Below are 12,763 nucleotides of genomic sequence, written 5' to 3' on the forward strand. Positions count from 1 at the left end.
AGGACCTGGAAAGACTGATTTCCATGATAGTCTGCAAGTAGGAGCCTAAAGTATCCATACAAAACCCCCGGGAAAGATTCAAGCCATTTTAACACCTGACACGGTACCTTTTCCTCAGGTGAAAACTCTCATGTTTCTCCCTATTGAATACTGCTTTGCAGAGTATCAGGAAGATGGGAGGAAATGTCCCTTCTCCCCACTGATGCTGTTTGCATCTATGCTTCAGGTCCATGTCTGGCTTGGATCTGGACTGTGCTGTGTCTCTGAGCATCCGTGCCAGTGGCACAAACTTGTGGTGGGCCTCTGACTGAATGACAGGTGGATAAGAAGGTTTTCTCTATCTGAGCTATCTCAGCAGAGGCTTAGAGGAATTCACTGCACTGCTTTCTGTCCCTAAAACCTTCATTTTCATCCCCTGTTGTCTGAGCTTTTTGTGTGCTTCCATCTTGCTCAGGCTGTCAGCAGACAGAAATTTTTATCTTTTTTTTTTATCATTATTTTTATTATTATTTTGTCTTTCAAATTTTTTTTAATTTGTCTAGTAAATGAGTTGAGACTGGTCAAATCTTTATAGTGTGCCATTATTGTTGTCTAGAAGCAGGAAAAGCTCTTAAAGTCATGGACAGTACAAAGCAGTGACATCCATGGTCTTTAAGGTGACATCAGAGTTTGAGTTCACTGAATGCCCAGCTGTGTGGATTAGTCCAGAGCTTGCCTATGAAAGTAGAGGGATAGGGGGAAAGCAGACAGATGTTCACTCGTTTGTGCCTAAAGGCTTCATGGACACTTTATATTTAAATTCAAGTGAGTTAATCATAGATGGGTATCTGCGAGAGAAGCAAGCTGACTTGTAATGCTGAAAAGAGTAGAAATGGAAGTAAGTTATTGATGGATGTGTATAATCACAGTCTAGCTTTTATATTTCTATTGTAATCCTAAACAATAAGGATTAAATTCTTTCCTCAGAGGCACGTAGATAACTGCATATTCAAGGACAGAATCATTGTGCAGAAGGAAAAAAAGCAGAAATCCTTGTCAACTTCAACCCCTACTTGTTATTTTTTGGTATAATATTGATTTTAATTTGCTGGTTTAATGGCAGTTTTCCCCTTTGCAAATGGAAAAGAGCCACTTAATGAATCATCAACTCAATAGCAGCATTGCCAAACCAGAAAATACAGGCAGTATAGCTGAGGAGAAAATGTACATTTCATTAGCAAAAGTCAGTCAAGTTCCTGTGAAAACACAATTTTGTGTTCAAAACACTGATAACATTTTTAATAAAGAACTCCCACCTGACTACCTTGTGCCAACATCCACAAAAAGCAGAGCTGGTGGATTCCCACACGAACATCCCTCTCAGCAAAACTTCCATTTCTGTAGTATCAAGCAAAGCTGAAGGCGAAGAAGAACTAAATGAAATAGCTTTGTCTTCTTAAAAATTGCACAGGGGCTATATTGTCTGTGTGTCACCTTTACACTAAAGTTGGCTATCCATGACTAGCAAATTGAAATACCAAAGCACAGTAAGTGTACAGTCCAGTGGAAAATGTCTGATATAGTGCATGTAATTTGAATATCCGTGCAAATACCACAGAGTGATTCGTGGGTTGCATGGCATGTAAAATGAGACACTGGGGTTTGTTTCGAGGTGCTAGTTGCAGTTCTGGCCTTACTGAAGTCTATTCAAATTTGCTGTTGGTTTCAGTCAGACTAAGATTTCTTCCCTGGTCCACACTGTCCAGAGCAGCAGGACTGGAAACATTGACTGGAGAAGTTACTTGGGTTTTGCCCTGCGTTTCATGTCATTCTTCTTATAGCAGCTTTCCAGTACCTAAAGGGGGCCTACAGGAAAGCTGGAGAGGGACTTTTTACAAGGGTGTGTAGTGATAGGACAAGGGGCAATGGATTTAAACTGAAAGAGGGCAGATTTAGGTTAGATATAAGAAAGAAATTTTTCACTCTGAGAGTGGTGAGGCAGTGGAACAGGTTGCCCAGAGAAGTTGTGGATGCCCCATCCCTGGCAGTTTTCAAGGCCAGATTGGACGAGGCTTTGGGCAACCTGGTGTAGTGGAGGGTTTCCCTGCCCATGGCAGGAGGGTTGGAACTAGATGATCTTTGAGGTCCCTTCCAACCCAAACATTCTATGATTCTATGATTCTATGATGATTCTGTGACTTCCCAGGCTGATATTCCAGGTAGATACTAAGGAGAGATTTACGTTGTATGTGGACACAGGATTCAGTGAACTGGGTCATCTTGCCTGGGGTTTCCTCATGATACATACTGAAGAGTAACTTTCTTTTTGTGTAGTTCCATCGAGGGGGAGAAAGAGAAGTGTAGGTGGATCCATAGTCATGTGTGGTTTTAAATCTTCCTCCTGTGGCAAGAAAATAAACTGTGTGTGTTTTGACAGTGGTCTCAGACCAGGCTGAGGATAACAGGAGCTTATCAGGAAAGGAACCAAAAATAACCACGCTGGAAGTACTTGTATTCAGGTCAGATGGGCAACCTGAATTTTAGGGTGTGTCGTTGCTGTAAAGTTACGCAGAACCTTTCCTTTTGCATAATTTTTGTTGATTAAATAAAGAAGAGGGAGAGAGTCAGTCCTCAGCTGGCATAAATAGACACAGCTTTACTGAAGTCAGTGTGCATCTGTTCATTCTGGTGAAGGATATAATTACCCCATATTGCACTCATTTTATCAGCCATTGCTAATGTTTTCTGTGTGATCCTCTAAAGCTTTTCAAGAATGAAAGCTCTGTCTGCTGCTCCCAGCACTTTGCCTCTGTGACATATGAATTGTGCCAAATCCATTTTGAGTTTTTGTTTTTAAGCTCTGAGTACAAGGGTGAAGTGAAAATAAAGTGTGAATAATGGTCTTTCTCTCAAAGGCAATGTGATACTGCGTTGAGCTGAAAAATTTACTCTCATACAGATCGGCCCTGCCAGTATGAAGGGCTGATGGATGCTGAGCACGATCCAGCTGATATCTGATATTGGGGAGGGGGAGGGCTCTTCAGCGTTGCTGACAAAGCTCTAACAAGATCCAGGGACTGGAAGCTGAAGTTAGGCAAATTCAACCTCGCAATAAAATGCCAGTCATGAGCATAACAAAATATTATAATATTTTATTGGGGCTTGTGATGAATTCATCATTAAGAAGACTTTAGAACGTTCTTTAAAATCAGTCTTCAGTTTGTTTCTCAGAGAAATTCTATGGCCAGTCTGTGCGCTGGAGGATCGTGGTGATCCCTTTTGGTTTTGTAATTGAAGTACACTTGTTAACTTCCCTTCTTCACGAGGCCATACGGAGAACACGTTTACCAGAATTGCCCTTAACAATTCTCATAGCGCCTGCAGATCTGCACAGAGGTAACTGTTCTAATTAAATCCTGTCCTTTAGGACTAGACAAGATTGCCCACAGTGATGGGAGGAATTGTGTGCTTTCCTTCTCTTCTCCTCCTCTTCCCACATATTTGTTTGGGTTGGATCTTGAGGGCTTATTTTGTAACAGTTTTTCTTTTTTACGTTCTTTTTCTTTACTACAGCATGGGAATGGCTCACCTGATGGTATGTAGCTCAGGAAACAGATTGCCCATGATCACAGTTGCCTTTGTCAATGGTGACACACATCAGGCTCTCCCACCTCCACCACTCAGCAGTTTGTTCACCTCTGCAGTATTCAGTTTGTGCTCTTGAGAGCTGGAATGATGTTTCAGTGTAATGGAAGCCTTTGGGCTTCATATAAGGACATCTGGATGGAGCTTAATGATATGGAATATACAGGAAGTCATATTAGTCACAGGATCATAGCTTCCTGATCTGAAACTCTTTAAAATATGTGAAATTAGAGGTTGCTGAACAAAAGAGCGCTCTGCACATCTCACAGGATTGGGCTCCCTGTTATTTCCCTGTCTGAAAAGCAGACAGCTCCTGCCTAGTGAATTCTCAAGTCTGAGAATATCTTCTTGAACAGTGTGCTCACCTGTAGGCAATCTGAGAAGTAGCAGGGGTGTCTGAATATTGCCGCCTAAAATAAAATGTTTCTGTTATTGTGGGTATTGAGGAAACTCAAGAACAACACAGGTTTGTGAAATCATTATATCCAAGAAGAAGCTCTCTCTTCTCCTGCATTTAGAGCCCTGGTAGTATCACATTCTGTTTTGACAGCTGTCAGAAGTTAAATGAAAGATATTTGGGGAGAGGAGGGTTGAGCTACAGGAGAATTGTTATTTGCAGTGCTCGCCAACAGTTGCAGTTTTCACGCGGTAACATACATGCTGTCTGTTATTCTTTCTCTTCTTTTCTCCTTTGCTAAACTTTTGCACCTTTTATTTCTGTGGCTCTTGTAAAGGGGACCGGTGCCATCCAACCTGTGCTACTTTCAGTAGAAATACCTTTTTGATACCTGCGTGTGAAACGCAGTCTGTGCCCTGCCCTCGTTTTTCTCCAGTTCTTCTTCAGTGACTGTCAACTTCCATACTTCTGCTAGTGCCACTGTCCTCCTTTCATTTCCCAAATTTAAGCTACAGTATTGCTGTGAGGAAAAGGAATTTACACTAGCACTTCCCTTCATTTTTGCCTTCCCAGCTGACACCATTTATTCTCACAGATGAGTGCAGCAGTTTGGTTTTTAACGTGAAACTCCGCTCAAGGTCTTTCACTTAGCGGTTTATTAAGCACTTACGCTTAATGTTTATGTTCAAGGAGGAATGTTCGTAGGTGTTAGAGCACAAGGGGCTTCTGTGCTTGCTTTCTGTTTCGGATTCGTGCCTGCGGGCTGTAGAAAGAAATGTTATTTTAACGTTAACTTATTTTAGCGTTAACGTTAACTCAGGAGCACCTGAAACTTTTTCTGTAGTCAATCCTTTTTATTATTCTCTAATTGCAAACAAATATACTGTCACAACGTTAGCTGAACTTGGCGAGGGAATTTGCAGGGGCTTAGTCTACGAAGACCGCTATGCCGCCTTTGTATCACACGGTGGCAGAAAACACCCGGCATATGTTCCTCGGCTGTACCAGTTTGGTAAGTCGCATCAGCTATTTCTGTAGGCAGTTCTTTACAGAGAATATGTTACTTTGGAGAATTAAGTCTGTTTAATTGTCTGTGCAGGAAGGGCTTATTTTATAGCAAAGTAATATGCATTCATCCACAACTTGCAGAATGTGTATTAAGGGTGCGTATGCGATTCATTGAGGTATTACATCTGACAGTCAATACATGTATGTAATAGTGTAGAAAAGATAATTATATAGCTGGAATATATATACGTAGGCATTTAGTTTTAATTAGACTTTTGATTAAATATAAAAGTGCAATTAAGAGTGACAGATACAGTAGATCCTGGTAGACTACATGACAGTTTTTGGCTAGAAAAACTCCTGAGCTGATTTTTTGTCAGACTTGATTTTTTTCTAAAAATCTCAATGACTGTTCTATTGAATCTTTGATCTGAACTGCTCCTTATTCCCTCTCTCTCTGTATATATGTGCTTATCTGTGTTGTTTACAGTATTTCTGTTGGTAACAGATGTTATATTAATTTACAAGAAAACTATTTTGTTTTAAGGAGTGATGGTAACATTTAAATGTTAGCCAAACAGCTAAGAATTAAATTTGGATTTTTTTAGCCATGGTAATACATTTTAACTGTATTTTGCCAAGCTTCTCAGCCTTTCTTTTCTGAATAATGATACTATTTCTGTGAACATGTCTCTGAGCACATGAGCATGAGCAATTTGTTAAAGTCGTACATATGAGAGACTTATATAAGATATAACATAGGAGGGAAAGGATATTATTACCAAAATGTAAAAGTAGATATTACAAGATCTGTTTGTGTAACTGACTCTGATACAGATATGAACAAGTTGCTTTAAGTATCATGTCTCCTATTGCACTGAGCTGTTGTTTATGTTAGAAGCCTTAGTTTTGCAGAACGCTTGGGCCAAGATGGGTTTAAACCAATCCTCTATGCACTACTTTTGAAAATAAGACTAATTATGGATATGAAGCTACTCATAGACTCCTCTCTTAAACAACTTGGCCAGGGTATTTGTCTGGTATCTTAACTAAATAAATCAAATGCTCATTACATAAAGTGATTGGATAGAGGAAAGAGAGGAAAAACCTCTTCAATTACTGTCAGCGTATCTTGAATGTGGTTACTCGTAGTTTTGCATCATTTCACAGTGGATCTATGAGGCCTTCCAGTGTTACTCCGAAGTTGTGAGCCGAACACAGTGGCTTCCTGGTTTTGTCACGATTCTGCTAGAGGGCCTCAGGCAAACCCTCCTCTTTACTCTTTTCAGCTCGGTTTCTTCTTTCACTTCCCGTCTACCATGGTTGCGGACAATTTAGACACTGCCAAGCAGGACTGCGCCTCTAATAGGCGTTTGCACTGCTCGTAGGCGTTAGGATCCTGTTGGCAATTGAGGGCCGAGTTACCAGAACACGGAGAGCTCACCATACGTGTGTTGCTGCGCTTAATACTCACTGCGGGGACAAGCGAGCACGGCCCCTCCTTGACGCGACAGAGGATGACGGCCAGCCTTGGGAGATGATTTTCTGCACATCAGTACATCCCAGCGCTTTCATTAAATTGCGTACTTAGGCTCAAGATTGAAGTCGGCGTCATTGGAAGGGCTCCTGTAGACTACAGTGCAGTGACACAGGCAGCTGTTTCCCATGTCTGTCTGTTACAACTTGTCATTTTGTTTCACAGTATGGAAGGTGCGAGAAGTGACAGGATGAAATAAGCACAGAGGGAACCGACTGTTTTATCTGGCCGTGTTAACGAATAAGCTGGGAGTGAAGTTAACTTCATGTGAAGCAGTTTAAATTATTTATTTTCAATCCTGGAACTGTACTTAACATGTTGTTAAGGCAGAGCCATGTTGACAGGGTGACGTTAATTACCCCACTGGAAACACATCGCATTAGCTGAAAACAATTGTTCACAGCTATCATTCATGGCTCTGGGTAAAGCTGCTGCCTTCACAAATCTTGGCAAACACTTTCCCCATCCATCCATGGAAGTTCCTCCTGCATCCACCCGCAGCTGCAAATTAGCTCTTTGCTTACAGCAACAAAATAGGAAGTTTGATGGTTGTGGGTTTCTTCTCTTCCTCTCTCTTTTTTTTTTTTTAGTGGGCTGAGTGATTGCATGATTGATCTTCTCTCCATTAGACATGGCACATCGTAAAAATGCGAGGATCTGCATTCACAGATCCACCAGTATAAACGCATATGCTTACCGTTCCTGTAAATGCTTTCCCACAACTCCCATAATGATTCAGTTCCCACTCCTTAGTTCACAGCAAGAGTGTTGTGTCCTTCAGAACAGGAAATTACTGCATCTGGGGTTTCCATTCTTTGCAAAGGCTTTGGCTTAAACATCCCTACTTGAGAACTGGATGTGACTTGAGTAGCATTTGTATGGATGCGTGCTAATAAAAGTGAGGAATTGACTTTTTCCTCCCTTCTTGTTCAGCATTGCAATGAGTTAAGGACTCCAAAATGACTCAACTGAAGAGTGCTGGGAATATATCTACAAGTAAACGAATGCCTGGCTACTTCGAGTTGCTACGTTATGTTTTTCTAGATGCTCCTGTTCCACGGTTAATGCAATTAGAGATTCTACTGGGAGAGCGCGTGTACGCGGTGTTTGTTCATTACAGTGTGAGGCTGTGCCTAATAATGTCCAACTCTCTGTTTGTAGGTTAGGCCAAAGACCCTGATTCCAGACAGCCTCCCTATCTCCCCGTGCAGAGACCAACCTTCCAAGCAGCCTCCTACCTTCCAGAAGGCAACCGTAGTCAGCATCAAAAACCCCAGCCCTGCCCTCCCGACTGCCAATAACACCGTCAGCCATGTACAGACGCCTAACAGCCAGTCACAAAGTGTCACCGAGTCCACAGCTATTTCATCACCTCTGAGCAGTGCAGGTGTGGCGTACGCCATCATTTCCACCTCTCCCAACAATGCAACTCCTATCAGCACCAGCGCGACTGTCTCCGTGGTCAAGGATAGCATTAAAGTGCAACCGCTCCTCATTAGTGCCGACAACAAGGTAGGTGCTGCTTTTCCCAGCGTGGTGTTTTTTTTTTTTTTGGTTATCAAACACAGGAATTACATTGCAGATGTAAGCAGAATATTCCTCTGGGAGTGCACAGCCCTGTGCAGGGTGATGTCAGTGGTTCCTTTTGAAGAAAATAATCAGAAAGCAATGAGAAAATTCTTAAGGGGACACATGGGCGCTAGTAGACATTTATGTGTGTACATGCATATTTTGTAGGAGGAACAAAATGCAGCATGATGTAGCCTGACATTAATGGGACCATATGATCTTCCATTTCCTTAAACCAATCCTCTCTAGTAATATCCCTGAATTCTGTGCAGGCTCAAATTTCCTATGGACTCCCTCTTCAATTATACAGTGATATTAGTTATATCGACTGACCCCAGGGGAGCGTATCAAATAATCAGGCATTCCCTTCTACGCTTTCAGGGGAAGACCAAATGAAATGAGAGCTCAGGGTTTCAAAACTGATCAGCAGATGAATCAGTAGGAAAAAAAACGTGTTATGAATTACTTGTTTCCTCTTTATACTGCTTTTCAGCTTTGAAATGCAAGAACTTCACCACTCTTACACCAGAAACAGATTCAATAAAGGCTGCCAATGTACCTAGCAGCCATTTGTTGTAATTTGCTACTGGGATCCTGCTACTTTGGGTCTTGTTGGCAGCACAGGTTCTCACACAGTGCTAAAAAAGAATACAGGATGTAGGATGGCTTTTGAGGTAAATAAAAGCAAGCATCTCTTTCCTATATCTCTAACATAATTTATTTTTCTCCTACTTAAACTGTCTGTTGGTTAAGAAAACCATCCCTTTTTATGCTCTAGAATCTTCTGGAGTGACTGGGTTGAGATAAAGTATCTAACAATTAAATAACATTAATTGAAAGTTAGCTATGAAATAGATGGAAAAGTGTTCAAATCCAATAACGTTCATCAAGAAGGCGAGTTTAGGAAGGCCTTCCATAGTCCTTCTTGAAGCTTTGATTGTGGTTATAAAGTCACATGTGTAGTTCTATGGTCAGAAATTATCCTTCATTCCTTTTAATTTAATAGCTTCTGAGACAATGTTATCTGCACCGTGTGTATCTTCATGTGGTAATTCCAATTCGAGCAGCTGGATATATTAACATACATTCATGTATGAGAGATCTGTGTAGTAATTCCCATAAGTTCTAAACAAGAATTCATTTTCATTTAAAACACATATAGTTTATTTCATTTATGCAAAACTGGATATCCACTGCTCATAATCTGTAAATGCTGAGGAATGAGCTCTGATCTCAGTTGCATGAGTAGTACTGAGGAATATCTTCCTTCCCATCCCTGTGTACTTACTCTGAAATAACACTGGTATGACTGAGATCAGACTGTGGTTTTGAATGTGTGGTAATTCCATCTCTTCTACCTGTATGCAAAATAAAATCAAAAGACAAGACCTTAAAATACTGACAACACAAGTGCTAAAGCTAGGCTGCTGAGTCAGCTTCAGAAGTCCTCTAAATAAAAAGTGTCCTGATTTTCAGAGACACTGAAGTGGCTTGATTAGGCTGCAGTAGGTTTATAATGCACCTATAAAAAAATAATTTTCAGAAACTTAAGTATGGATTTAGAAGCCTAACCTAGGTATCCATTTTTTTTATATTTTTGGTGCTTGTGACTTGCGTCTGTTGTCTGTAGAGCTATCAAGTAACTGTTCAAAGAATCAAAGGTTTCAGGCAGAAAAATCCAGTGATTTCATACAGTGAATTCTCTTCTTTTATTTGTACACTGTCTTTTAGGTTATCATTATTCAGCCTCAAGTCCAAACCCAGACAGAAAGTAAAGTGGAGACAAAGAAGCCTCCTGAAGAGTCAGCTCAGGGACCCCCTGCTACCAAAAAGAAAAAGGAGGAAAATCCAGAGGTGATTTTTTTTTTTTTTTTTTTAATAAGTGATCTACAGTATGGTTAAGTTATGGGGACTATTTCTAAACATTTTTCTGTGTGCATCTGTAATCACTGCATTTGTGCTTATGGTTCTGCCAGTTGTTCATCTCTCTACCCAATCACTGCAATCGGGGTGATTTCCCTACCAGTGAAGTGCTCTAACACATTTGGTTTGCATCATTCAAACCTTCCAGTGTCCCTAAATGTAAGAATTGTAGGTCTCGTAATAAACTAGGCACCTTGCATGGGTATAGCTATATTTCTTGTGAAAGGTGTATAGAAGCTTAAGATATTTTCTGAGTCATCAAATATATAATGTTGGGTTTACAGACTGTGTATGAGGTTGAATTAACATTTCTTTTGTAAGCTGAGCTTTTACATCTTCTTTGTAATGAATTTTACAATTTTTAGGTTGTATTTAACAATATAGTTTCTTGCATTTGCTGTATACATGTCTTCCCATATGTACACAGATTCTTTCTAGTCTGAAATACATTAAAATCGTTCAAATTGAGTAAGAGAGTAGAAGGCAGGTTATAAGATTAAATCTCTTTCATGAGCTGTATTTGCAATGTAAACTAAAAGTATAAATCACAAGACCTTTTAGAAATGGGGTCTCTCTTTAACAGGCATTTTGGTTTTTGTCTAGATGTATGCACATTAAATTGTGTCTACTTGTGAGGCAATTTGAGAAGTTGTACAAACTGAATCTACTTCTATTGTGGAAATGTTCATGTGAAATCTTAACCTTACTAGTCTAATAAATGCGTAGCAAGAAAGCATCCCTGAAACTGTAGATTTAAGAGGATCATTATGTTACCGAAAATCCGGAATAAGAAACTTATCAACACCAATGGGATGTAGATAAGCAGACACTTCTTTATTACGGCGCCGGGTGCACGGGGGATATCTCCTCCTAACGTGCTAATAAGCATCCTAACGGAGATGTTTTCGGTATTTTGTCATTTGCAGCCAAATTACTCATACTTTTACTTCTAAACAAATGAGTTAACTTAGATGCCATGATATAACTGTTAATACAATATATAATCACTCAAATCTGTCACACTGTTTTTCTTCGACTGCACCCCTTACGGGATAGCAGAGCCACAAATCCAAACCCCGCACTCACTTCGTGCTTAACTGCACATCTCTCTCTCATGGTCACACTCACACAGTTCTGTAATTTATTACCTTGAGTACAAGTATGTAACACAATAAACACAAACTCGGCACCTTAGTACTCGGTCAAGATAAACGGTTCCACAGCATAGCACACAAGAAAACTTCTAACTTACGTTAGAGGCACAACTTATAGAACACTATAGCTAGCATATAGGTTCCAAGTCTCCACTATGTCCAACCCTGCAATAGCTTTCGCTTATGACTTACGGCAGACGCCCAGGCTTCCACTCCATGAGGATCCTCTGCCCAACCCTGCGCAGCTTTCGCCGCAGCTGACAGGCAGGCTACAGCGAGGGGACTCGAACCCACTCGCAGTGGGACTGGAACCCAGTTTCCAGAGGCGGGACTCGAACCCCCTCTATGTGGTGGGACTCAAACCCACTCACAACGGTGGGACTCAAACCCACTTGTTTGAAACAAAAGAAAGAAGTGTCTTACCCAAAATCCGGGGGACGTCGCGAAGAACCTTATGGATCGGGGATCGATGGGTGTCCCCGAGAAATCCTCGGTGCCGGCTGGAACCGATCAGGTCCCCGACTCCTCCGGTCTCCTTCAGCAAGGTCCCACCTGGGTCGCCAAAACTGTTACCGAAAATCCGGAATAAGAAACTTATCAACACCAATGGGATGTAGATCAGCAGACACTTCTTTATTACGGCGCCAGGTGCACGGGGGATATCTCCTCCTAACGTGCGCCCCTTGCACCGAAATCAAACTTCTTATATAGAGCTCACATATGCATATTCATTAGGTATTCATGCATAAATTCCCGAAAATCATTAGCATATTCTCCTCCCATTTCCGATTCTACGCAATCAAAGTTAGAATCATCTAGAAATGAGTCTGGGGTGCAATATAGGTAGGTGGTCTGTGATTCGGTGGTCGTGATCTCCCCCTGCCGGAATTACCTTTTGCTTAAGTTCACGGTTTCTGGCAGGTACCCATAGACCATTACGAAACCGTTATGGTTGGCTTTCCCCATCTTCATTAATCTAGACCTTGATAGCTACATGCATTCCTCTAGTTCTATATAGGTACCATAAATCAATTTACAAATCAACTTGTGCTTTGTACTACATGTTACTACATGTTCTTACTAGATGATTCTGACTGATCCCTTTGGTCCTGGTACAGGACTATAAAGGAGTTCCATAGCAGCAGTTTCATAGCAGCATGTGTTTACTATACGAGCATACTTTTCATTAAAAGATTTCTTATACTTCTATATTATTAAAATCAACTACTAACTAGTTTATAATTAAAACTATTGATCGAACGTTAATTACCAAAAATTCTAAGTATCAGTAACAATTACAACATAAATTTGTAGTATTACTTGGTGCATGTGGGTGGTCATTCGTTTTACCACTTTAAGAGGTTCATATAGTCAAACTATAGTGTTAAGTGTTAAGGATAAATAGTGGCTTTTAGCCTAGAATATCACAGCCTTATGAAGAAGTGCTGCAGAAGTACGCTTCTCCAAAGTTTAAAATCTGACCCTCATATGAATCTTCATTGCTACTGAATGGTGGGTCTGTAGGGTCTTGTTTTGTTTAGGGAGGTATTT

General features: G+C 40.7%; 1 protein-coding gene across 2 annotated transcripts in view; it reads left to right on the plus strand.

The window, feature by feature from the left end:
* Window positions 1–12,763, plus strand: part of PHF21B (PHD finger protein 21B) — a 166,923-nt gene that overhangs the window by 130,785 nt on the left and 23,375 nt on the right. For both annotated transcript variants that reach the window (XM_086610512.1, XM_086610513.1), the window contains 2 exons: window positions 7,728–8,078; window positions 9,867–9,989. In XM_086610512.1, coding sequence (XP_086466638.1) covers window positions 7,728–8,078; window positions 9,867–9,989 — 474 coding nt within the window. The remainder of the gene's footprint in view (window positions 1–7,727; window positions 8,079–9,866; window positions 9,990–12,763) is intronic.

This window comes from Tauraco erythrolophus, chromosome 4 (assembly GCF_009769465.1).
Source record: "Tauraco erythrolophus isolate bTauEry1 chromosome 4, bTauEry1.pri, whole genome shotgun sequence".
In the NCBI taxonomy this organism is placed as follows: Eukaryota; Metazoa; Chordata; class Aves; order Musophagiformes; family Musophagidae; genus Tauraco; species Tauraco erythrolophus.